General features: G+C 39.3%; 1 protein-coding gene across 6 annotated transcripts; it reads right to left on the bottom strand.

Moving 5' to 3' along the window:
• Positions 1-1,219: 1,219 nt before the first annotated feature.
• Positions 1,220-26,995, bottom strand: LOC119723633 (protein O-mannosyl-transferase TMTC4-like). 6 transcript variants are annotated; one of them, XM_038194380.1, is made up of 15 exons: positions 26,758-26,995; positions 20,478-21,043; positions 17,924-18,161; positions 16,719-16,806; positions 15,354-15,442; positions 13,976-14,233; positions 12,352-12,554; positions 11,244-11,418; positions 10,430-10,558; positions 9,679-9,758; positions 9,036-9,143; positions 7,405-7,546; positions 4,598-4,712; positions 2,012-2,124; positions 1,220-1,533 (listed from the first exon to the last, which is right to left on the bottom strand). In XM_038194380.1, the coding sequence occupies exons 2-15, from the start codon at positions 20,909-20,911 to the stop codon at positions 1,306-1,308; spliced, it is 2,400 nt and encodes a 799-aa protein (XP_038050308.1). In that variant the 5' UTR covers positions 20,912-21,043; positions 26,758-26,995; the 3' UTR covers positions 1,220-1,305. The 6 variants fall into 6 exon arrangements, 5 of the variants coding, with proteins under 5 accessions (XP_038050308.1, XP_038050309.1, XP_038050310.1 ...); XM_038194381.1 differs by having other exon boundaries at positions 26,764-26,782; XM_038194382.1 differs by lacking the exons at positions 4,598-4,712; positions 26,758-26,995 and adding exons at positions 3,719-3,833; positions 21,240-21,834.
• Between the last annotated feature and the right edge of the window lie 790 nt (positions 26,996-27,785).

The following is a 27,785-nucleotide window of genomic DNA, read 5'->3' on the forward strand; positions in this document are numbered from 1 at the left end:
TTAACAATAGAAAATGAATTTCTAGAAAAAAAGAAAAAAAAATTAGACATTGACAAACCGGCTCATTTGGCAGAGCTCAATACAAACATCCTAATGTCCAGTTACACTTTGGTAATTTTTCTTACAAACAAAAATTGAAACATTGGGAATAAATAATGGTCACTGATTGAAAGACTTTATCCTAATAACAAGTATACAATGTATAATTAAATCAACACACACCCTCGCAGTTCTTTCAAAAAAACACAAGAAGGTTCTGGATTTTGTAGGATTTTGGAAGGAAGAACGCAGACGTGATATAAAAATATCAGGGCCGTCGCTAGTCCGAAAATTCAGGTCAGTCTTTTCAAACATTTGGATCATGGTTGGACATGTACCAGTCTGGTCTTTGGCCTCAAATTGATATCGCTTGACTTCCCTTTCAGGAGCAAAATATTGAAGAAAAGTCTGCCTTAAAAATTGAATTGAGACTTCAAACTTGGTTGGTGAAATACCGAGGACCTTGTCTTTGCCTCATGAAAACAATTGGAGAATTTTGGCAGTCAGAGAATGAATAAAGTTGGCTTGATTTCGTTTTGCCTGTTTTTCAGCACTCGGGGTCTCAGTCTGGGCCATACCAGCATGGTGGAAGGGGAGGGTCCGGTGTTTTTACAACAAAGTGGACCTTTTCATGTCTAATAAACAGTTGATTACGCATGGAAATACACATTGAAGTAAAATTTGGTTTTGTTTGTTTGGAGGGCAGAAATAAAATAAAGGTGTTATCCCTCAATGTCCGGCATGTTTGGGCTTTGGTTGCATTCCATTCCTTTCTTAATCTGACCATTGAGGTCTTGTGTACTGATGCGTATTCTGCTACATGTATAAAAAGGATAACGAATGCCAAGCCGTTCATTTCAGGCCTATGCTTTCACCGCTGAGTATCGTTCCGTTTCTAACCTATCCCGTGCTTAAATCTAATTGTGTGTTTCTATTATTTATTGAGGTTGTTCATTAGAATAAAACTGTTTTTTTTTTTTCATGCGGATGAGCGAAGCGAAGGAGCACAAAAACGCAAATGTCAATTATGGGGAAAATGTGATCCTGTGGCCATATTGGGGGGGGGGGGGGGGGGTGTCTGACACCCCCCCCCCCCCCACAGGCCTGCAGGTATTGGAAGTCTCCTGAAAGTAGTAGTACAGATCTGAAAAATATTACACTCATTTTTTTTGGGGGGGGGGGAAAGTAGGAAAAATGCAGATTATTGAGGTAAACTGCATCCGGTTTATCGTAATTGCTGTTGGGTTTGATATTCGAACAAGATGTTTATTGTCCAGCATTTTTCTTGCTCTTCATTTTTGTCATGGTTTGTTGGAGTTTCTTCAAGTTGTTCCGAGCGTTCCTCGACTCCGGATCCAACTCCAGCGCCGATGTGTAATGCTTCTTGGCTTTGCTGTACTTCCCCCAGCGATGATACAAAACACCCAGGTTGCCATGGTAATTGGCCATTTTGGGGTTCAGCTGAATGGCTTGAAGAAAGTTCTCCTCGGCTTCCTGTTTGGTAAAAAAATTCACCAAAAAAACTTAGTCATATTTGAAATAAATGTAAAAGAATTATTGATAACTTTTAGCTCAAAGACTTAAATGAAGTCCAACGCAAAAGATTTCAAAAATTCACAAAATTCCAGAAATTGAACAAGCTAAAATCTTAAAATAAAAAGGCAAACATTCACCCAAAATTACAGTGTTATTTTGAAATAAATGTCAAGAATTATTGATAACTTTTGGCTCAAATAATAAAATGACGAATAACTTAAGAGTTATTAGGCAAAATATTTCAAAATCCAGAAAATTCCAGAAATTGAAAAAGCTAAAACTTAAAAAACAAATTTTAAAAACAGCTTGAATTACAAGATTAACAACAATACATTTTTTAAAAGCTAAATTATAACATTAATGCTGAAGACAGTTTTTGAACTCCTGAAATTGCTGAAGTTATATCTGAAATTGTATGTATCTTTTTTTTTAATACCTGATATCGTCCCTCTTTGCCAAGTACGTTTCCCAGACCAAAATAGATGGATGGTTCCTGTGGTACATGCTTCATAGCCTCCTTAGCAACCAAAATGGCCGTCTCATACTGACCTACAGGTGCCATGAATAGGGGGAAGAATAGAGGAAGAAGTTGTCAGAAGTTGAAGTTAAATAAAGGAAACTGCTAGAAAAACACCAAATTTGTGAGAATTTGTGCAAATTTACTGTGATATAACACAATTTTGGATTGCAAAAAATGAGGGTATGTAGTGTTTTTTTAAATATGGACAGGGCAACATTACACAGTTGCTGAAAGCAATTGACAACAGAAATAGAATTATTTGTGAGAAAACAGCTTCGACTTCCAACCAAATTGCACTTCATATCAGAAAAGAAACAGCAAAATTAAGATTAAATGAAAAAGTACAAGAAGATGTGAGATAGAATCAAAAGAAACAAGTCAGGTAAGATGTACGGTCGCAAAAACAAGCAAAACCAGACAAAAATTTTTAGGACTTAAAAGGGTTAAAAAGGGGGCAGGGGTGGACCCCTCTTGAATTGAGGGAAAATGATTTCGAGACACGAAATAGTGGAAACAAGCAGTAAGATAACTAAGATGAAACAACACTTCATACATGTACAATGAGTTCTAACAATTTGCTGTGAAAAGTCTGATGAAACCTTTGATAATCTTAACTATCACTTTTTGGTGCTGAATGAGCTATTGGAAAAAATAGTTCTAAATGGTATTGTTCTAAATTCTTAAAGCACTTTATGAATATGCAAAAGAAAAAAAAGAAAAAAAAAGTGAACTCCAAAACGCTAAAGCTAAAATGCAAGAACCACCAAATCAAAAAACCCCTGTATTTTGAGTTATTAGAGCATGTAAAAGTGGAAACGCAGAACACACTTTTTAGGAGATATAAAGAGCGTCTTCCAACTGGTCAGCAAGCTTATGACTGATCGGAAAGACAATGAACCATCGTTTTCAAAAATCCGCTCTAGATTTATCCTTCTTAAAGGGAATATACAACATTTGCAAACATCGAAAAATAAAACTACCAAGTTTTTACGAAATACCTTACTAGGATGTTGGTAAATGACAGTCTCAAGCATCTTGTAAAATAATGGCACCTGGTGTGAAGTCATTTTCAAGAAAATGGTATTTTTGTAAACATTTCCAACGGTGGTCGGCCGACCAACGTTGGAAAAACCTAACTATTTTTTAACTACTGCTCCAAATTTACCATTTTTTCAGTCCAAATTTTGTTTTCTATTGGTTACATGTTCATGAACGGGTGCAGGCCAGCTAGACTGGTTCCCTTGCCTTACAATTTTCCATCATCTATAGATTGATCCATTTTATCTTTTGTGGAGTCAGGGAACCAGACTACTTGAACAGTTTTGTTTTTCTTGGTTTTTCCAACCTTTTCGAACACAAAACTTTAAAAATGTCAGTGTAACAATATTTGATCTATTATACTAACCTCTCAAATAGTTCATTTCTGAAAGTTACAGCAAAAGCCAATGATGTACATTCCCTTTTAGAAAACAATAACACAACAACCACAAAGAAAACATGTGAACTTTAAACAGCAACTTTCAGCAGCAAATGAGAGCTTTTTTGTTTGTTTGGTTTTCTTTGTTTGTTTGTTTGTTTTTTGAAGCAGTGATGATGATGAATTTTTTCCTTGTTAGCTCTTACCGGCACGCTCATATAAGGTGGCAATGTTGGCCCAGGCGCTAACATGACCCGGCTGGAGCGACGTAGCGTTATACCACGCTTTCAAGGCGTCGTCACGGCGACCAGTGTCAACATACTGCACATCAATTACAAAGTGCTCATTTGCATATAGTGTGAAGGGCATTGTTAGAGATGGCGTTAGTCCCCAGAGGGAAATAATGGGTTAATATTGGAATTAATAACGTCACAGAAGACACACAAGCTAGTTCACAAACCTTTAGAAATCGCTACAATCATCTGAAAAATATGCAGTTGTTTTGGATAAAAAAGTAACTTTTCTTTTATCATCAATTTGTGCTCAACTCCTTTTTAGTCCAGAAGATTTTGCGCGGACTGGATGTCCAACATATTTTTGGATCAGAAAATTCTTGATAAACATGTTCACAAATAGGAAACTCTCATTTTGCATTCTGCACTCAAATCATCTCAAGACTTGTACAATTAGTCTTAAAAGAAAATTCTCTTTGAGCAACAAATAATTATTTCAACCACCTAAACATGGAGATCAGCTCTACGCAATCTACCCATGCAAAAAAGCTCTACTCTCTAGAATTTCTATCCTAAAGTCGGCCAGTTTTTGCTTTTCTAATTTAAGCATTCACATGCCAAATGTATCTAAATATACCAAGATGATTATGAAGCTTCGTGAACTCAGAAGATGATTAGGGAAAAAAACGAGATAGAAAGTTAAGGAATAAGAATTCTTGAAAGAGGATGACTATCAGGGTGCCATGTTAACCTTTGACCTCTGAGCTTTGACCTCTGACACATCCAATCAGAAACGAGTGCAGTTTTTTGAGGGAGGGAAAAAGTCACTGTCCACTATACACCAAGCCTCACCCAGCGATTCAAAGTGGACCACTGCGTTACTCCAAGCCCGGGCGTGGTCACTTTGGAAGGAGGTTGCGTTGAGCCACGCCCCTAAAGCCTCATTATCTCGGCGGAGTTCCAAGTACTAAAAGAAGCCAGCAAACAAAAAAAGACATGCAGCGGGGAGGTGGAGAATGGAAGGAGGAAATGATGTTTCCAAACATAATGTAGAATGGCAACTAGCAAACCAATCAACCGAATATTTTGTCTAAAATGACTTATTCCAAACAAAAAGCTATCATCATTACTATAAAGTCATGCAAACTACCCATCCTCTTTCAATTAAAATTCATAAATACCTGAGAAAGGTTACCCATTGGTCGAGAGCCCGTCCCGTGGGTGGGTTTAAACGTTTGACAAAACACCAACTGGCTGGTCTTACATGAAATTTGGACTCCTATGAAATCCGGTCCCTTTTTTCACTTTTATTATTGGTTGCATTAAATTAACGTTCACAATCTTCACTTTGGCATGTGCAATACTACCGTTGAGTCCATATTTCATTGAGTGCTAAATTCACACTGCACTGGCACAGCTGTGTTCTGCGCCACATTGCGCAGTATGGGCCACAGGCGCCATATAAGGAGATTTTTAGTGCCACTCACGAGAGGTACATACTGTACCATAATCATAGCTTGAGTGTATTTTTTTTTTTTAATTAAGTAAAGTCGTTGAACAAAATCATTTGAAAATTATAATGTTTGACTTGTGGTGACTTTTTGACCAAAAGGTATTTATGAATGGGGATAAATATGTGCTTGGCTGGTATTAAACAAGCGCGTTTTACCAGTTCGCACTGGGAGCCATGTAAAAATGCAAAAGTTTTGCGGTATTCGGAACGGATGACAGCTAACCACGCAGGGAGCGAGGCCGGAAATATCCGTCAGTGACCCCCTCGCAGCAAGCGAGGCCGGAAATATGAGTGGGCTGCCCGAGGGTGATGGCTTCAACCCGCCTGGCTTGAGGTCGAGTGAAAAGTAATCCCGCGCCTCGTTTCGTTCTTGTCAAAATGATCCCGGTGCGAACTGGTTAAAACCAGCTTGGGGCCTGGTCGCCGATAATGTCCAGGCCCCAAACGTACTTGTTTAAAACTGCCGAGCCCATATTTTATTCCCTTAATAGCAATGTTCAAGCAGCCTACGAAAGGACAGAAAATATAAGAGATATTTCCCAAGAGACATTTCCAGAAAAAAAAGGTGGAAAGTTTCGCTCTACATGTATGCACCCCAGAATTAATCAGTAAGTTCTATTTTTTTCTTCCATACACAGAGATTCTGTGAGAGTTTCAAATAGAAGGATAGTTTTTGCTACAATCAAGAACAGTTCTAAAGGAATCTAACATTTCCCGGCAACATGCTAGCAATACTATTATTGTCAACCACATGCATTGTCTATCATGCTAAACTATGCAACACCATGCACTTCTGACAAAAGAAAAATAAAAATGAAAATCAGTAAATGTCTGAAAGATAAACAATTCCATTAACAAAACGTAATTAGATAGAATTCCCCAACAATTACAGCTACCACATTTTGTTTCAAGTTTTTGTGGAATGTAACATTTAAAAAACAATTTCCCCCAAGATTTTATTGGAAATAAAAATGATTCAAGCATAAAACAAATGTCATGAGTTGAAACTCTGTGAAAACAAGAAAAGATCAGAACAATGAACATCGGCAAGAAAAAGTCAACACTAAACTATCAATCAAATGAAGCATAAGGCCAAAAAAAAAAGTCTCCGTTTTCTGGTATGCCATGCGCGTCGGCAAAATGAAAAAAAATTTTTTTCAATGAAAGATGATGTCTTGTCTCAAACCGCCAAACTCACTGGTTTGACTGGAATCCTGCTGCTGCACAATTTTAACGTGTTTTTAGATTGGGTTATGGTCGAGAATAAGCTTTATGTGGCCTCTCTGGACTCCGATATATTTGCACTAAGTTTAGTCGGGCACAATTGGCAGTCATCAGCCGACATATGAAGCAAAAAAATCAGGTAAAAAAAAAAAAAAAGCCGTGTCGCCGCACTACTTTTTGGGCAAGCTCAATACCAGAAACCGGAGACTTTTTTAGGGGGCCCAAGTGAAAGAATTTTGTAAGTAAAAAGAATAAAATATCACTTCAAGAAATGATAATTTCAGATGCAATTCAAATGACTGCCATATATTGGATTAACCTTTACCGTCCCTCCACTGCCCAAAAATCTGACACCATCACATGTCAAATTTTGGGGCAATTATTTATATCTTTTCATCAATTTCTATGACAACTGCATTCCAAGTCAACCACTGTTGATCTACATGTTCATTATATTAGGGTGGCATGGGTGGCTAGTGCGTAAGGCGCTCGCCTCTAACCAATGTGGCCCGGGTTCGATTCCCAGCTCGGACCATAAAGCAAGTAGAGTTGTTGGGTTGATTCTCTCCCCTGTCACCAGGGTTTTTCTCAGGGCACTCCGGTTTTCTGCCCTCCGCAAAAATCAATACTTTCAATCTCTGGCTGTGGTCCGTGGTCAGACATGGGTCGTATGGCGGCAGCCAAAGGCGCCTTTACATGCCTTCGGCTCAACCACGTTGTAGCCGCGTCCTTCACAATTCAGCTTCTCAGCTGCGAGTGAGGATGATTAGCCCCCCAAATTATACAAATCTCAACAATCCACACATTTCTGAATTCCCCCGGTTTGGTTTTTTCTACTTCACATATTTCCATCATATGAACCGTTTAATTTTGGACGTATTTCATGAGTTCTGACGACAGGCCCCTAGAGTTTTTTTCTTACCATGTTACCCAGGTTGAAGTAACAGTCAGCGTATCTATGGCGATGAGACAGAGCCATCTTGTAACTCTGTTCTGCCTCCGTGTACTTCTTGTTCGCGGCTTGGACGATGCCCAGATTCATCCAGGCTGCTGCAAACTGAGGCCTGAGGAACGAAAGAAAAGCCACGGGTTTGCTTTCACTGGACTAGTAATTTTGCCAGATGAAACAAATCAAGCAATTCGGGTGATTCACAAAATGCAGTGCGCCACCAAGAGTTTGTCATGGAGAGTCCATTTTTCAAGTTTACGGTCGACAAAACACGGCCCATATGAATGAGTGTCAGTAGACAAATTGAGATAATTTGTTATAAATTGGGGCATAGCGTTCTGCCGCCTTACAAAAAAAACACCATATTGATAAAAAGAAAAGAAAAGGGCAAACAGATACTCGAATCATACGCTTACGGAACTACTGACCGAAAACTAACAATTTCACATGTCCCGCACTGTGAATTTGTCGACCATCTCCCACAATGCTCTGGGAAAAATGAACTCTCCGTGGCAAACTCTTGGTGGCGCACTGCATTGTGAAACACCAGAATTGCTACTTAAATCAGTTTACTTTAAAGGTAGAGTAGATCAATTGCAGCTATCCAAAAAGTAACTGACCAAATTACTGTTGAAAAGCTTACTTGGTTTAAAGAGAGTAAGGGTACTATTAAACTCCCTGTGAAATTATTCTTTCTGGCATGCTGTCATTTTGAAGAAAACAATAAAAGAAGGCCATTTCCAAAGATGTGTCAAGTGACGCATTTTTGGAAATTTCCAATGGTAGTTGGTTTGTAATTTGGCAAATCCATGAATGGGTGTGAGCAAGTGTGACACGACACACACGGTTACTATTATTTGTCAGTTCAGTGTGTGACATCGCGCAGCTGCAATCGGCTGAATGAGAACGTGTTCCGGACACTGTTTTTAGGCACAATTCAAAACATGACTCGACAACTTTTGAATGGAAACCGAGATCCTAGAATATTGTTTTCGCGGAATAGTCAACATCCACTGAGTTAAAACTTCATTAGGTTAGGTTATTTTTTTTCAATAAAAGATGATGTCTCAAAACTGCCAAACTCACTGGTTTGACTGGAATCCTGCTGCTGCACAATTTTAACGTGTTTTTAGATGGGGTTATGATCGAGAATAAGCGTTATGTGGCCTCTCTGGACTCCCATATATTTTCACTAAGTTTGTCGGGCACCAATTGCAGTCCTCAGCCGACATTTGAAGCAAAAAAAAAAAGGTAAAAAAAAAAAAAAAGCCGCGTCGCCGCACCACTTTTTGGGCAAGCTCCATACCAGAAACCGGAGACTTTTTTTTTGGCCTTAGTTGTTAAGCACCCGTCTTTAGAATTTGACCTCTTTTGTTTCTTCAAACAAAAACAATGCACAAAATCAGTTTACTTTAATTTGCTACTTCTATGGCACAGTGACTAATAGACTAACTGAATATTCAGTTAAGGCTTTGCCAGAATTGTATGGCTATGGCTATTGGTAGCACACGTATACATGGAAAGTGAATTCAGCCGCTTCCATAGATGCGTGTGTAATCGCAAGCCGCTGCCAGGTAATTCGGATGCAGCCGTAGTAGATTTACTTGATTTGTACGGCCTTGTGGAGCAACTCCTCTGCCTCAGTAAGATGTCCCTGGTCCTTGAGAAGGTTGGCAAGATTGTTCATGGCTTGATCATAGACAGGATTCAAACTGTGACGTTAATTTAAAAGAAAACAGAGAACTTGACATAAGAAAGATTCAAGTAGGATCAAAACGTCAGTGCCGAAACCGAAAGAAACAGTCACACAGTTTGAAATGAATATTCATAAATACCTAAGACAGTTTACGCATTCCTATTGGTCGAGAGCCCGTCACGTGGCCGGTCTTAAATGGATGATAAAGACATGGCTGGCTGGTCTTAAACACTCTTCCAGTGTCACATGAAATTTGGACTCCCATGAAATCCGGTGCCTTTTAACGTTTCATTGGTTGAACGTTCACATTCCTCACGTATGCATGCGCAATGTACTACAAGTGAATCAGTATTTCATGGTCCAAAATTCTCACTACACCAGCCCAGCTGCGTTTAGCGCGACATCGCGCAGAACGTGCGACCATGGAGGTGGAATTACGTTCGGCTTTGCCTCGCGTAATTATCACCCATCCAGACTCACACTGGTTTTAAACAGAGTGTTATAATACCTCCCGAACACACATTTATTCCCTTATTCAATAGCTGATTTACCTCAGTGCTTGTCTGTAGTAAGTAACTGCTTCATCCAGACTCCCACTATCAGCTGCATTCTTACCAATGTTATAATGGACCTGAATAAAGACGAGTGAAACATTTCATTTGAAAAAATAAAATGTAATTTGAACTCTTCATCATCTGATAAGTTGTTATTAACTAACTGAGTAAGCATGCAGCCATGGGCGTCACCAGGATTTTTTTCTGGAGGGGGGCAAAGCACATTATTTCCAAAAATCCTTGTACTTTCTCTAGCACAGTCTCTATTTTTTTTCGAGGGTGGGCGGGGGACATTTGCCCACCCCATCCCCAATGACACCCCTGAGGATGCCCAAGTTGTTAAATGTGCATATTAACAGCAATATGACTTTGCACCTCGCCTTCTTCTTTTTTGTTTTCTTCTTTTTTCTCTCTTTTGTTTGGTTGCTTTTCCAGGGGGGGGGGGGGGAGAGGGGCAAGCGCCTCCCTTGCACCATCCTGGCGACGCCCATGCACGGAGCTGTTTCCATGACAACAACGTTCAAGGAAACTCAAATGTGACACTTATAATTTATTTTGATATATTTTTTTACAAAGAAAGGATTTCTTCTCCAAACAAAGAAATAGAAATTGTAATAAAATACAAACTTTACTGTTTTCTATAAGGAAAAAAAAAATTCAAAAATCTAAACATTCTCTCAGACCTCTGTACATTAGGAAGACAGTACGACAACAGAAAGTAATGCCACGCTTTGTACATTAATTTTACCTTAGCGTTGCGTGGACATACGTCTAAGCCAGCCTTATACAACCTCTCCTCTGTCATCCAATCTTGATTACGTTGGATGCATCTACCGACGTAGTAAGCCAATAAAATCACTAGTAGACATTGCACAGCCTAAGATAAAAAAAACCAAAAAGTAGAATTTGAACAATAAAATTATGCATTGCACTTTGCAAAACTACAAGACAATAGAACATTATTAACCATTCTGAAAACCGTTGCTTCAACAGAAGTTCAGGGTTCAGTTTTTGAACTCATAAGCAAAAAAAAATGTTTTATCTTGCTTTCTGAAAAAAATTATAGGCTACTAGTTGAAATTATTGGAGGTATATGTGAATGTGCATGTGAATAAGCTGAATGAGTCATTTGACGGGAACTTTCATTTGGAGATTCAGGCCAAAATAAGGCCACTTCATCACATCACTTCATCACATCTCTTGGTGTTCCGACTTGCATAAGTTTTGAACTAAAGATGGTATCAGCATGCGGTTTTCACGTCAGTAATGCTGAGATTGTGCTCTTTTCAAAACTGTTAAAAAAAAAAAGACCAGGGTCGACAAACGATTCTCATTTAGCTTGATCGCATCACAGAACAAAAAAGTGCTACATAATAGGTCTCATATGTTCATATACTTCATTTACTTGGCTTTGGTTGCATTCTCCCCCAGCGCTTTGTATCCTCTGGCAAAAGGCGCTTTATAAATACAGTTATTATTATTATTATAACTGTTTCCTTCTCCTGCCAATTTCTGCTTAACTTACATAAATGCTTAGCAATTATTTCTGCTTAGCAGCTTACCTTCTTGGATACCGAACTACGCGAGACCGCATCAACCATAAGCGTCAGTAACATACAGAAGCCAAGACTGGGTAGATACAAGACTCGCTCAGCGATCACGAAGCCGACGCGTAGAAAGAGATTGGATGCAGGGAGAAACGGAATGATGAGGAGGGCCAAGGCCATCGTTAAGACCCTGGTGATGATGAGGGAGACAAATTGAAGATTTAAGACGGATTGTTGTCAGGTTATTTGGATAATGAATCTTAAATCTCACAGGTCTATCACAAGTCATCCAGCCTATAAAATCAATCGCTATAAAATCTTCACTCTCGTAAAAATGTATACCTGAATATGATATTCATAAATACCTCAGACAGTTTAGCTATTCAATACCTATTGGTCGAGAGCCCATCACGTGGCCTGTCTTAAACGGATGATAAAGACATGGCTAGCTGGTCTTAAACACTTTTCCAGTGTCACAATAAAATGTGGACTCCTAAAAATTCAGTGCCTCTTACCGTTTCATTGGTTGAACGTTCACAATCCTCACGTAGGCATGCGCAAGACTACCAGCGAGTCAGAATGTTATAGTTCTAAATTCAAAACGCAACGCCCCAGGTGCGTTCTGCGCGACATCGCGCAGAACATGCTAAGCGCGTGTCAATCTCCATAAAAGGGTTGTTTACATCTTACTCGCCAGCTGAACACTCCATTATTTTGCTAGAGGGATGTTTCAAAAAGCATGAAGTCAACTTGTTGAACAAAATCGGGAATTTTTGAACAAATTATTTGATTTTTTTTTAACGAAAAGTTATTTATGAATGGGAATAAATATGTGCTCAGTCGGTATTTATCACTCTGTTTAAGACCGCTTAGAGTCTGGGTGCTGATAATTACCCTCGCCTCCGGCTCGGGTAATTATCAGCACCCAGACTCTAAGTGGTCTTAAACTGAGTGATAGAAACCTCCAGAGCACACATTTATTCACTTATTCTAACCAGCATACAAAGGGGTCTGGTATAATAATTAAAGAAAAGTAAGAAAAATAACTGGCCTGAAAATTTCACTAGCATTCTCATCAGACTAAGAAGTATAAAGTCTGGACAGAAATCACCAAGTTGTTTACCTTTTACCGTGGCTGGGTGGGCCTACCACGCTCCTGTAGATCAGACCCCCCAAAAGTACCCACAGTGCAACAGGGGCAAGCAGCCTGATGTCATTGGCTGATTGTATCAACGACACACAGCCCATCGACCAATCAAAGCACAGCCAGCGGGGGAAGATTAGCAACCACAGATTCAGGGCGTAAATGAAGTTATAGTTTGTTACCTGTGGAGAAGAACAGAGGACAGATGTTTAAAAAGAAAATTTGAAAGAAATAAGAACAAGTTTTCCCCTTCCTCACACAAACTTCATTTTTGGTACACAACATGTAAAGTTTCAATTTTTATATTAAAGGTAGGGTAGATCATATGTCATTTGTGCATTTTTTGTTATTTGAAGCAAAAACAGTTTTCAAAGTATAAAGACGGGTGCTAAACTGATCAAGTTTTAGCTCTGTTAAAGGGAATATACATGTACATGTACATCATTTGCTTTTGCTGTAATTTTCAGAAATGGATGGAATTGGGGGGCTGGAAATATATAGCAAATATAGTTACACTGACTTTTTTGAGGTTTTGGGTTCGAAAATGCTATAAAAACCAAGAAAAACAATCATTTTCCTGTAGTCTGGTTCCCTGACTCCATATAAGAAGAAACAGAGCAGTTTACATACATTGGGGAATTGTAAGGTCAGGGAACCAGTCTAGCTGGCTCGTACCCGTTCATAGGTTTGTAATCGATTGCAAACAAGTGCGATGGTCAATTGGGGCCAGTATTTGAAAAAAGCCAGTTTTTTCCAACGCCGATCAGTGTTGGAAATTGATACAAAAATACCACTTTTCTTGAAAATGACAGTATACCAGGTGCCATGATTTTACAGGATGCTTTACACTGTCATTCACTAACAGTCCAGCAAGGTATTTCAAAATGATTTGGTAGTTTTATTTTTTGATGTTTGCAAATGTTGTATTTTCCCTTTAATGCTGTATATTCTGAGAAAACAATATTCTAGGATCTCAATTTCAATTCAAAAGATGCAGAGTCATGTTTAATTTGTGCCGGAAATAGCATCTGGGACACGTTCTCATGCAGCCGATTGCAGCTACGCGATGTCACGAACTGAACCAACGAATAATAGCAACGCTTGCATGCACCCACTCACGGATTCGCCGCATTACAAACCAACTACTAATGGTAATTTCCAACAAATGCGTCACTTGAAGCATCGCTAGAAATGGCCTTCTTTTATTGTTTTCTTCAAAATGACAGCATGCCAGAAAGAATAATTTCACAGGGAGTTCATTGCCACTACTATCTTTAAACCAAGTAAGATTTTCAAAAAATAATTTCGTCAGCTACTTTTTGGATAGCTGCAAATGATCTACTCTACCTTTAACCTACATAGACACATTAACCCTAACCGAACTCAACCCATCAAAGCCCAACAGCAGGTTTTGTTTAAATCTGTTGGGATAGGTACAGCACCCCTAAACTGATGGTCTTTTACACTGGGGTTGGCATACCTCCAGAAACTAAGTCCAACAGTGTGTGTGTAGGATTTCCCATGTGGGTGTTGGAATTTGCCTGAATGGGTATGGTTCCTAGTAAATTAGGCTGGGGAGTTAGGGTTAAATTAAATAACTAACCCGGGTAAGAATTCCATCAGCGAATGACGCGGGGTTGTCCGATGGTTGAAACGGCGGCGGTCCGCTTCCCATTATGAAAAACCTCCCGGCCAATAAAACTACAGCGCACAAGGTCATAATGCTCAGTCTGGTTGCTAGGCTGGGCAGCCATCTTGGATGACTGGAACCCTGGGATTTGGTTGGGATCTGAGAACGCTGGAAGATTCGGAGCATGTCCACTTGACAATTGAGGATGACATCGTACACTATACAGACGCCCTGGGTATGAAAGCAAGAAAGTTCAAATTTATATCGCTTCGGTTTGCGGCAACACCATGTGGTATTAACTACTGCTTAGAAGATATTTAGCAGGAGCCTGCTCTAGTTATCGACAGTCTCCTGACGATGACTAGAGCAGGCTAGTCGAAACGTTGAGACCAAAGACAAGTTCTTTTAGAACTTAAAGCAGGACTGTTCTTATCAGAACAAAAACTACTTAGCGAAAGTTGATAGTAAGCAAGACAAGTTCTTTTCAGAACTAAATATCTTCTAAGCAGTAGTTATTACCACATGGTGTTACCGCAAACCGAAACGATACCGATACTCCACTATGTAAAGTTCAAGTTTTTGCCATTTCAGGTGATTTTTTTTTCAGTACAAAGAAAATAAGCTCTAGGAAGTTCTGTAAAATTGATACAAGTATAAACATCGAGAAATTAAAGGGGCATAACCGCCTGAAATCCCCGAAATTGTATGTTTTGGATTGTTTACTTATCCTATTTCAAAGGTCTGGTTGAAAGGAAACTAACCTAATGTCTCACTGTTCCTGTTTTCAAAAGTTAAAGGTATAGTCCATCATTTGTAATTTGTGCATTTTGTTTGTTTGAAGCAACAAAAGTGCTCAAAATCTAAAGAAGGATGCTGAACAACTAACCTGATGAAGTTTCAGCTCAGCTTCAGCTGTATATTTTGAGAAAAACAACATTCTAGGATCTCGATTTCAAATCAAAAGTTGCTGATCATGTTTTGAATTGGCCCTGAATTCAGCGCTCGAGACATGTTCTCACTGAGCCGATTGCAGCTACGCGATGTCGCGCACCGATTCGACGAATAACAGCAACCGCGCGCGCGTGTCCATCGTGTCAACGCTTGCGCGCGCTTCGCCGAATAAAAAAACAAACTACTAACGGACATTTCCAACGGTGCTTCTTAAGACACACCGTTGGAATGGCCTTCTTTCGTTGATTTCTTCAAAATTACAGCTTGCCAGAAAAAATAATTTCACAGGGAGTTTAGTCCCCTTACTATCTTTCAATCAAGTATGTTTTTCAACAATAATTACGCCAGTTACTTTTTGGATAGCTGCAAATGATGGACTCTGGCTTTAAATGGTACTCACAATGACAGTAATGCCCTGTTCTTTGCACAGCATTGAGGCAGTACAGCACAATATCGAATACAACAAGCTGAGGAGAAAATGGCCACCATCTGAATAGGGAAACAAAGAAAATGTTCAGGAACAGTTGGTGTGAGATTGACATTTATACAGGGTGATAAAAAAAAAAATTAAACCCAAATGTTGGGACCATTGTTTTAGGGAAGTTCTGCATGTAGAATTTTCAAAATCTAGGAAAAGAAAGCCCAATTCCTAAGCTTTCTTTTAGTACAAGAATCATTCAAATCACTTATGTACTTTTCAAGTTACGGAATTTTAAACACAACCACCGTCTTAAGGTTCTGTCCACGGATCACAAAAAAGTTCAGTGTTCTTTCAGCAAAACGAAAACAAATCACATAAGGATGTATGTGAATTGTTTTCGTTTTGCTGAAAGAATGCACACCTTTTTTGTGATCCGTGGACAGAACCTTAAAACGGTGGTTGTGTTTAAAATTCCGTAACTTGAAAAGTACATGACTGATTTGAATGATTCTTGTACTAAAAGAAAGCTTATGAATTGGGCTTTCTTATCCTAGATTTTGAAAGTGCTACATGCAGAACTTCATTAAAATAATAGTCCTGACATTTGGGTTTCGGGTTTTTTTTACTCACCCTGTATAAGTAGATTCTAATTATTGCTTACTTGTTAACGTAGAAAAGGGTTGTGCTAGTTTACTTTGGACGAGTTGGCCGAGTTTTATGCATATTCTGTTTAATTTCACAACAAAAACCCAGACAGAGATCTGCAGGATCATTGGGAAGGGGGGGAGGGGGGGTACTGGCCTGAGTCAAGTTACCTACAGTCCCGGCCAAAACCCGCTGGGCCCCCATCTTCCGGCCCCCGGCCAATGTTGTCTCTCATTGCGCGGTCTGTGCTCAAGCGTGAGATGACAACAATAACCGGGGGAGCGGGGGAGCAAGGGACCGCGGGAGGGTATGCTCATTGTGTGGACGTGTCCTAACCAATTTTGGACGGGATTGTAGCTACACCCTTCATATAAAGTTGTTAACTGAGAGTATCTGTTTGGTTGTGTTTGTTGCCGTATGGGCTCCGTGCGCCGACAAAAGAGGGCGCCCTTTTACCTAGCAACGACGTCCCATGGGCGGGACATTTTGCTGGTTGACGCGCACCGTTCCTTGTGTGTGACGCACGTACACCAAGGGATTTGTACTATGCACACGCAGTGGCCGCGCTTCACAGCAAATGAATTGCAGTCAGGCAAGATGGCGTCGGTCGGTCACCCCCACCTGTACTTGCTTTGCCGGTGAGGGGGTACTTGTGAACGGAGCGGATTGACATTCATTCAGTTATCTGAACTGCCATACCTTTTTGTAATGCAGAAACGTAGAAGAAAAATGACAGAAAGAAGAATGCAGCCGACAAGAGATCTGCTCTACCGACAACTCCAGCCACCTGATAAAAAAAAAACCCCAAAACATAATAACATTAAATCTAATCCTCCGAGGTCCTCCAAAAGATTTTGAAGGATTGAGTAAGGAACCAGCCTGCCACTAATATACAGGGTGAAACAGAAATGAAGTGACCTGGATTAAAAACAATTGTTAAAAAGCAATCAAATTTGACAAACACAAGTTGAGTGAAGTACTTAAAATAGCATGTTCTTCCACTCATCTGAAAAAAAAAAAGAATTACTGAAATTGATCCATGCTATCAGTATTAGACATTTTTACTAACAGAACCTATTTTTATAGCTGTCCATGGAATGTCATTGGAAGCTATTGAGCTGAGTGAGAATTACAGATTACACATAGGCATTCAAATACAAATGAGATTTTAATCATTTGAGGCAAGACTGAAACATTATTTTTACTGTCAGATTTTGTGTTTTGAATATGAGGAACAAGCCAACTCTTTTTTTCTGAAATATCGACGGCGTTTTTTGGTCTGTTTTCCTGTGCAAGTTTTTCATTCATTCATGCAGGTGAGAAAAACGTTCATGTTTTATTGTATTTAATGGGTATTCATCAGTTCGTAGAACGGTAAAGATCAGTCGTGGAGAGTTGAATTTTGAAATCTCTTTATCAAAATAGTCATAACTTGGGAAAAGAGTACATCAAATTTTCAGTTATTAATCAATAACATGTACTTTATCCCTATGTTATTTTTTGTTATTTTATGAAATGGAGCGAGCCACATATTTAAAAAAAAAAAAAAAAAATTTTTTTTTTTTTTTTTTTTAAAATTCGGTCACTTTCGTTTTTGACTCAACCTGTACATATAATGTCTCTGCCATATGCTTGGTAGCCTGTTTTCACATTATGCAAGTTTCAGTCCGTGTTCTTATTGCGACAGTCAAAATATCAGTCACCGTGGACAAAATTAAAAAGCGGTATTCCCAATTCGCAATAACTCATTCAATATTTACCCGATCGGAAAGATTTTTTCGTAGTTGAAAAGCTAATGGACTATACTCTCTAAATATGTATATATATTTGCAATGTATTTCTTTAAAAGCTGTGAAAAACAATGTAATACAATGTTACAATGCTAATGACTTAACACCACTTACGCTTTCCGTGTGTATGGGATGTGCAGTGAACAGCAGAGCACACAGTAAGCTAGCTCTGGGCGCCGGAAAGGTCTTACGACGAAACTTCTCCGCTTCCAGACGACGATGAAGACAAGACAAATCGCTGAGGAGGATGGAAAAGATGCGAAGCGAGAAGACGCTAATGATGGTATGTAAGACGACGTTCGTGAGATGAAAGCTGAATGGGTGAAAGCCGCCGCTCAGGATGTAATTCAACCTGAAACAAGAAATATAAAAAAAGCACTTTATTCACAGAGAATAAATTGATGGTGTTTGTAGCTTAACGGAATATCAGGAGTCCTAGTTTGTCTCATTTTTTTCCTTCTCACTTTTAAAGGGAATGTACAACATTTGCTTTTGCTGCAATTTTCAGAAATAAATGGATTTGGAGGATAAGGCCAAAAAAAAAAGTCTCCGGTTTCTGGTATGGAGCTTGCCCAAAAAGTGGTGTGGCGACGCGGCTTTTTTTTTTTTTACCTGATTTTTTTGCTTCAAATGTCGGCTGATGACTGCAAATGGTGCCCGACTAAACTTAGTACAAATATATGGGAGTCCAGAGAGGCCACATAAAGCTTATTCTCGACCATAACCCAATCTAAAAACACGTTAAAATTGTGCAGCAGCAGGATTCCAGTCAAACCAGTGAGTTTGGCGGTTTTGAGACATCATCTTTCATTGAAAAAAACTTTTTCATTTTGCCGACGCGCATGGCTACGGCGACGCGCGTGCATACCAGAAACCGGAGACTTTTTTTCGTTGGCCTAAGCATGTTATAGCAAATATTGTTAAACTGACTTGTTTCATGTTTTGGGCTTGTAGATGCTGGAAAAACGTAGAAAACCAATCATGTTCTTGTAGTCTGGGTCCCTGACCCTACTTAAGATGAAACAGAGAAATTTATAGACTTTGGGGAATTGTATAAGGTCAGTCTGACAGGCTTGTACCACTTCACCTGTGTGTAACCAATTGCAAAGAAAATGCAGAACAACTGTTATAAAAACTTCGGAACGGTTTTTGAAAAAAGCAAGTTTCTGCAACGCTGGTCGGCCGACCAGTGTTGGAAAAATACACATTTTCTTGAAAATTTCAGCACACCAGGAGACACAATTTTACAGGATGATTTAAACTGTCATTCCCTTACAATCGAGTAAGGTATTTCGTGATAATTTAATATATTGTTTTTTGACGTTTGCAAATGTTGTATCTTCCCTTTAAGACAAACACCAAGGCAAACTTGCGTGTGTTCTAGGGGTACCCGACCACTGATGTCAGGAACCGGTTCCAGCTCATGGGATCAGGTACCCGTAACCAACTTCACATTACTTAGAAACTTCTCAGACAATGAAAAGGAAAGGGTTTGAATGCCATTTGAGGGGAATTCTCAAACTGAAAACCAGGCTACATGGGAAACCAAAACAGATTTCACATTTACGAGCAGGTCACCACGCGACAGAGACTCTTGCGAAAGTTGCAGTTTACACAATAAAGCTATAAAGTACTCCTGACAACTTCTGGGATTGGAATTTTGGGGTTGGCTTTCGTTTACAGATACCCGGGTGCCTGTGTTTTACACTTCAATAGAACTCCCCGTACATGCACACCACTAGTGTGTTCTCATGGCTTTTGCACAAGCTGCTACAACATATTGCTAAACAAAATTTATAGAAAGAAGAAAGTTTAAAAAAATAATTATACACTATATATAATGCACTGTATTTCATATTGGCTAGTTGCCATTTCGGCCCAGTATAGTCGTGTTCCCTAACGTGGCGCACTTCAAAGCTTACCCGACTTTCCTCGTGTAGTGTTGCCAAACCTCTTTAATGACAAACCTCAAATTCATGCAGTAAAATACTAGTACTTTTACCTTGTTAATGCTTGCTATTTAACCTCTGTGAACAATTTCGGTTTCATAAAATTTAATCCGAAATTCAGAAACGGTGGCGTCCGGAAATTGGGCACAAATTGGGGGAGGCTTTTTGGGTTTTTTTTTTCTTTTTACTTTCAGATTCCTTCATATTTGTAATCTTTGATATGTCTACTACACATGTTAAAAATCTAGTTAAAAACTGTGTGGAATAAAAGTGTTTTTAAGGAAAAACAATTAGTAGCTTTCATTTTCTCGAATACAAAACTCAAAACTTTAATGGCTTTTTTCAGTATTTTACTTTTTTTACGTATGTCATACAAACTTTAAAGAGCCATAACTTGTCAACGGAATGTCCTATTGAAGTGCAACAAACAGTATTGTAAGGAGAAGTTTATTCTCTTTCCTAATAGTAAATACCTGCAAACCCTCATTTCGACCTCTGCCCAGTTCTGTCTCATTTTGCCAGAATGCCTGACATACTGAACACTGAAGATTTTTAAGACCAAAAAAAAGGGCCAACAGCCAAAATCTTATGTGATGCAAATGTATGACTGGTTGGGACAACATGCACATTAAGTTTTCATGAACTGTGCTTAACATAAAAAATTGCATTTGCTTTTCTACTTATAACATAGACCTACAGCTTCATAGGAAAGGTCTTACCTAAAGGACAACACAGTCAAAGGTCTGTAGGATTTATGACTGTGGTTCTTCGTGATCCTCTCCCCCCAAAAGTCATCCTGGAGTACCTCAATGATCGGTGTCTCCGGCTTGACATCTTTGTTGCTAAGCACCGCCTCCGTATCGTCGAAGACAAAATCACCATAGCAACTGTTCAAATAGCAGAGGAGAGACAAGCTGGCGACCAAGAAAGAGGAGTTTCTCACTGAGAGTTTTGGGATGGGAATATTGATGTCCCAATCCGTATTTGATGCATCCTCTGGCTTCTTTAAGACGTTGTTCTGAGCGTCGACTTTCTCCTGGTTATGATGATGATGAAAACCGTTCTTCCTTGGTCTGACCCCGCCCCCGGCAGGGGCCGTCTTCGATCGATTGTGATTGGTGGGCCTGTGGTGATTGGTGCCTGGCTGGGTCATGTTGTCTGCGTTCCGTTACTGGTTCTGCTGTGGGGTTTGGCGTGGATGTAAAACACAAGATTCAGCATCTGATTTCTGCTTCGTCATTTGTGAGAAGCACATCGATGACTGATGGCATATCTCTCTCCGTACCTGTAAAGATAAGAACGTTTCTACGATTACACGGTCTTCAATGGCACTCACTTCTGTGGTTGAGATAGCCGACGTGTGGTTATTGCAGCTACAGAATTCGAAATATGGCAATTCAAAAAACCACAATATCACCCCTAACAAAACAAACCTTCCATATGCACACAAAAACAGAATTTGTAAGCAGACTCAAACTCACCCTGGGCATAAAGCGCAAATACAGTGGCAAACTATTTTTCATTCACGATCACGAACTCGTAAAATTGCAGTATAATCGTTGTGGTTAGCCGCACAAATATGTATTCATATCGCACAATGGAAAAACTGGGTCGCCGTGTGCGCAAACATGCGTCCAGGGCTGAAAAAATATATCACGCAGGGATGTCTGTGCTGACACCAACAAAGCAGACGTGTCGATAGGCATGACAAGCAGGCTGAGCTATCAGTCGGTCTAGGCAGTGTGGATGAAAGAGGGATTTTAGAGACACAATAACTGGCTGTTAGAATGTACTTTGGATATAGCCTTGTGGTGGTTGACAGTTGTTGGATGGACACAAAAGGATGAATAGGGAGTATTTACACAAGACTACTGCTTTCAGGAACTGGTCAACCTCTTTGTCATAAATACATTAAAGGAACTACATCTTTAGTTTCAGTTTTGGAAAAAAATATGTCAGAAAGTTTCTAATTTTCAAAGCAGGCATCCGATCTCAAGCAGCTTTAGACAGCACTTTAAAAATTGGATATGTCCAAATTTGGCTTAAATTGACAAACAGGATGTCCAAGTTGCTGAAGTTTATGCATACATTTACAATCATTTGCATACAAATGTGGTATCTAAATTAAATTCTAGGGTGTCCAAAAGATGTCAAGATACTCCTTTAGAGAAAACTTTGTTCTCAGTTGAAGTATAAAAATATTGCCTTCATTTTTTTTAAAATTAACTTTTATTATTTCAATGTATGCTATGCCATCAATGAAACTTCTTAAGCTTCGGAGTATTGCTTTAAGCTCCGGTTGGACTTAGGAGCCTAGAAAAATAAACAACTCTACAGCACAGACAAAGATTGGCGGATGCTGTGTACAAGTGTACAAGATATACGACAGACACGTCAAGCATTTCAGGCCTAATTTGGAAAATTTAATCCACTGTGGCCCAAAAGCAGAGCATGTAATAATAAACAGCATATGGTGCTGAAATGTCTACAACGGGACTAGACGATGTGATTTAGATTCAGTCACTGCTTGTGATTTACAACGCACGCTGTGTCACTGTAATTGTAAGATTTAAAACTATGTGCATGTGAAGGTTATTTATCATATTATTGACTGATGTCTTTTTTTTGTGTAAGCTTGTTAGAATCATGGTTATAAATCAATATTAGATTTTGCCCTTCTCTGACGTATAAACACTGTATACTCAGTGTGTTACCTCCCGAGTGAAAGATGGAAAAATCACTCGGGTGGGACTCGAACCTATGACCTCCTGCTTTCTAGTGCAGACGTCTTACCACTCGACCACCGAGCTTGCGGGATCGGTTGGCTGGTTCGAATCAGTTTGAATCCTGGATATGTTGTTAGCTTTGTTGAAACTTGAGTTTGTAAAGGGTGAATTCAATACTACACTTCTCAGCCTTGATGTTCAGTCCACAATATTATTATTAAATTGTTCAGGGCAGTATTAAAATTGTTCAGGGAAGTATTCGAGCCTCCAACATTTTAAGAACACAGTGTGGTTGTACATGTACCATCTATTCTCTAAATTTATCATTTTTTTAAAGGTACAAGTTCAACCCTCCAAGGTCAAACAATCCATCCACTTCCCCTGCCATGCCTTTTGCATCTAGGCCAGTCACCAACAGCCGGATCATATTTCAAGCAAGTACCCGTGACTAGTCAAATTCACTCAACAGACAAAAGCAGGCAAGAAGTGAGCACAGCTGGCTTATCAATCACCTACAGTCAAAGCGTACCGGTAGCTGTATCAAGTTATATAAACAGTCACAGCCAGTCAATCCTGCTTTATATAGAATGGGAACTGTGGAAAACAGTCTCATGTGATTGATTTTGACTGCAAGGACAACTTTGCACAGAATGTTCCGGTATGTTTGCAGGAAGGTCAGATTATGCGGACGGGGTGGTGGAGTCAGGCTCCAGGGATTTTGAAAAAGACTGCCAACCCGAAACCCCTCCCCCCCAAAAAAAAAACCCCCCCCAACAATTTCCCAATAAAACGTACTAAAACAAGCAGTTGTTCCATCAAGGATAATAGGATGAAAACGGTTTTTCAATCTGGGAAGGGGGGGGGGGGGGGTAGTCTATGTATTGTAAAGCCACGGTCTATGATATGTGAGCAGATTTGCTGATTAATTATGCAAGACAACCGCATCTTGATCTCCAGATTTTGACCAATCAGTGGGCACTTTCTATATTGGGTCTCCAGTCATTCACCTGTTGCGCGTCACAGACATGGATAAAAAACCTGTGTCACGCGCTCTGTATCATGTTACACCAATGCGCGCCCGGCTGTTGTAGTATTACAAAACACTGCATTCTAATTGACCAATCAGTTTTAGTCCTGATTTGGGAATGAAATGATGTCATGATTTAGTAAAGTCGTCTCCGATTGGCTGGTGCGCGGCTTGCATAAATCTGCATGTCTAAGACATCAGACGTTATACAGGACTTGGCTCCGTGGATAACAGGTGATACTCAGACTGGGGGGGGGGGGGTGTTTGAATGGAAAACTTAAAGTTTCCGTCTTGAATAAAATCAGACGCACTAAACAGTTTAGTAAACTTTCATTGATGAATCTTCTTTTTTTGCAGAAAAAGAGCATTTTTCTTTTTACATTTTGGTCTTGCTTAGACAGATCTGTGATGTGTGGTATTGGACTAATTGCCAAACAGGATAGTTTTTTTTTATCACAATTCTTATCTGACATCCAATTGACACAATGAGTTGTTATCAGTTATCTTCTTCAGACAGTAAATGTTTGTTTTGTCTCCGTTGTTTTTCCAGGCCTTGGACTGAAAGAATGTTGCATCCTGACGCAACTTTTTTTCCTCATCATATGCAATATCAGTGAAGGTCCGTTACTAAAACTTTGGTACAACTGAGGTCACCAGACACTAGCCAATGTAAAAAAATACATTATCAGGCCTAAGTTATTGAGCCTGAGACTCATGCATTTTAGGTTATTCGCACACTCTCATGCCCACATAGGATTTCTCATGCTTAAAAAAATTCTCGAAAATGATTGTTTAAAGGGAATATACATCATTTGCTTTTGCTGTAATTTTCAGAAATGGATGGAATTGGGGGGTTGGAAATATATAGCAAATATAGTTACACTGACTTTTTGAGGTTTTGGGTTCGAAAATGCTATAAAAACCAAGAAAAACAATCATTTTCCTGTAGTCTGGTTCCCCGACTCCTTTTAAGAAGAAACAGAGCAGTTTACATATATTGGGGAATTGTACGGTCAGGGAACCAGTCTAGCTGGCTTGTACCCGTTCATAGGTGTGTAATCGATTGCAAACAAGTGCGATGGTCAATTGGGGCCAGTATTTGAAAAAAAGCCAGTTTTTTCCAATGCTGATCAGCCGATCAGCGTTGGAAATTGATACAAAAATACCACTTTTCTTGAAAATGACAGTATACCAGGTGCCATGATTTTACAGGATGCTTTACACTGTCATTCACTAACAGTCCAGCAAGGTATTTCAAAATGATTTGGTAGTTTTATTTTTGATGTTTGCAAATGTTGTATTTTCCCTTTAAATGATGATCTTTTTTTCAACAAAAAAATTGGTTAAGGTGGTCAGAAATTGCCTCAAATCGCATCACAGAGCGTCTACAATGAAGGGCCCTGAACCCCACTCTGCCAGGCTTCACGCTCGCATTACTTCTGATCAAACTCCATCACCCAATTCTCACTCTCAGCTCTTACTCAAAACAATGTTTTCTTAATGTGGAGGATGTTTAGCTGGAGTTACCTCAGCCCTAAATTTCACCGTTGGGTTGTCATTTGATAAAATTTAGGGCTGAGGTAACTCCAGCTAGACGATGCTTAAAGGGAATATACATCATTTGCTTTTGCTGTAATTTTCAGAAATGGATGGAATTGGGGGGTTGGAAATATAAAGCAAATATAGTAACACTGACTTTTTGGAGGTTTTGGGTTCGAAAATGCTATAAAAACCAAGAAAAACGATCATTTTCCTGTAGTCTGGTTCCTTGACTCCATATCAGAAGAAACAGAGCAGTTTACATACATTGGGGAATTGTAAGGTCAGGGAACCAGTCTAGCTGGCTCGTACCCGTTCATAGGTGTGTAATCGATTGCAAACAAGTGCAATGGTCAATTGGGGCCAGTATTTGAAAAAAAGCCAGTTGTTTCCAACGCTGATCGGCCGATCAGCGTTGGAAATTGATACAAAAATACCACTTTTCTTGAAAATGACAGTATACCAGGTGCCATAATTTTACAGGATGCTTTAGACTGTCATTTACCAACATCCTATTAAGGTATTTCGCAAAAACTTGGTAGTTTTATTTTTCGATGTTTGCAAATGTTGTATATTCCCTTTAATTTCTTAATTGTTTTGTTTGATATCTTAAAACAAACAGGACATTCAATGTATTGAAACAATTGATTTATTTTATTTTAAATGGGCAGCCCATTCAGTGGAATTCACTAGTCTCCCATGGGGCCCAGTAAAGAGAACACAATTAATGTGAAGAAATTACAGTTTTAGATGTGGGAGGAAAATCACAGAAGAGTATTCTGCGGAAAACAACGCAGGGACTGGAATCAAGTTGGGACTGAAAACCCAATCCACATTTTGGCCCAGGCAGGAATTCAACCCGGGTCATAATTGCGGAAGGCGAGGAAAGTACCGCTACGCCAACCAGTACCGTGATAAATAAATACGAAGTGGCTATCGTTACGGCAGCCGTTGTTTAGCGCCCTCTACGATACTTTTTTGATACGCACGCAGGTATATAATTATTTGTTTCCCCACATTTTATCGAGCAGTGCGACAGCTCAGTCGACATATGGTAGGATTTTGCACCGCAAGGTTGCGGGTTCGCATAGATCTCATTTTGCACTCAAATTTTTTTCCTTTTCTAACCTGAGGCTTTGGAGGATTTTTTTTAAAAGGGAAATAAAGTCCGAATTTCATAACGTTCAAATTCACTTTTTTCCTCCTAATTTTATATTTTCTTCTCATGTTTTTATAAAAGTTGCAGTACTACCGTAACTATAGAAAATGGGAAATGCGTTACGGCTGCCGTAACGATAGCCACTGCAAAATAAATAAGTGCAAATGCAATAAAATACTTGATTAAATTTGCCCATACGTATCGTCAGTCCACCTAAAACGACGAGGATCTATTTTGACGCACTGGCATTCAATCTGCATTGGAAAACGCGCGCGCGTTTTAAGCGTTACCTGTGCCGATTATGGTGACTCGAGGATACAGATTATTAAATTTTTCACAACAAATGTCAATTGTCCTTTTAAAAAAAATAATTATCTCAATTTAATTTTGCCAGTCAGCTACAACTTTACAACTTAACGTTTAAATGGTTATCGTTTAAGTAAGAAAATAAACCGATCTAACGTTAACTAAAATCGTAAGCCGATTTTATTACTGCATCAGAAATAGAACTAAAATTTAGAAAGTAGAACAACGTACAGCACACTCACATTTACATCTCATTTCTCCACCATCATGACCATCTCAAATTCCGAAGTTACCAAGTCACAATCCAGCGGAATCATTCCGTTTGTACTTGCAAGAGGTTATCCACGGCTACATTTCTTTCACAAACTACGAACAAGTCCATTACATTATTTTATGAACATCGCAAATGACATAAAACGACACAAATTGTCGTCATATTTTACTCCCAAAGTGTCAACAACATTGTCTTTCTTCCACTCCAAGTTCGGTCCTACTAAAGCGCGTCAACAAGCGTCAACAAGCGTCAACAAGTTTTAGTAGTCGTTAAGTGCGCGTCAACAAATTTTGTATAGGCCTTTGAACAATAAAAACAGCTTTATATGGTAGAAAAAGCAATAATGAACATCTTCTGCATATCAATTAAAGTTAAAATTATTTTAAAACTTGGTTTTTTGTACGCGAAATGTACGTCGAATTTGTCGATAAAAGGTGGCCGCCATCTTGTTTATGTGTAGCTAGCCGTACTACGCATGCGTGAAGTGTAAAGAGCCATACTACGCATGCGCGAAGTCTACAGCGCCATCCAAACAAGATGGCGGCCTACTTTTATCGACAAATTCGGCGTACATTTCGCGTTCAAAAAACCAAGTTTTAAAATAATTTTAACTTTAATTGATATGCAGAAGATGTTCATTATTGATTTTTTTACCATATAAAGCTGTTTTTATTGTTCAAAGGCCTATACAAAATTTGTTGACGCGCACTTAACGATTACTAAAACTTGTTGACGCTTGTTGACGCTTGTTGACGCGCTTTAGTAGGACCCTCCAAGTTCCATGCTTTGTACATGTGTACGGAACCCAGACCCACCTCGTATTTTATACATAGTCTGTGGTGCGTGAGAACAAGGACCAGACTCCTGTCAGCTTCGGATACATGTAGGGGCGGGGAAGTTCAGAAAGGGTGGGGGTCATGGTACAATGAACTTAACAGCACTTTGTTTAGGCCTTCATTTTTTTTCTTGAAGGACACATGTTTAGATGTATTTCTT

Source organism: Patiria miniata, unplaced genomic scaffold (assembly GCF_015706575.1).
Source record: "Patiria miniata isolate m_02_andy unplaced genomic scaffold, ASM1570657v1 HiC_scaffold_17, whole genome shotgun sequence".
Taxonomy (NCBI): domain Eukaryota; kingdom Metazoa; phylum Echinodermata; class Asteroidea; order Valvatida; family Asterinidae; genus Patiria; species Patiria miniata.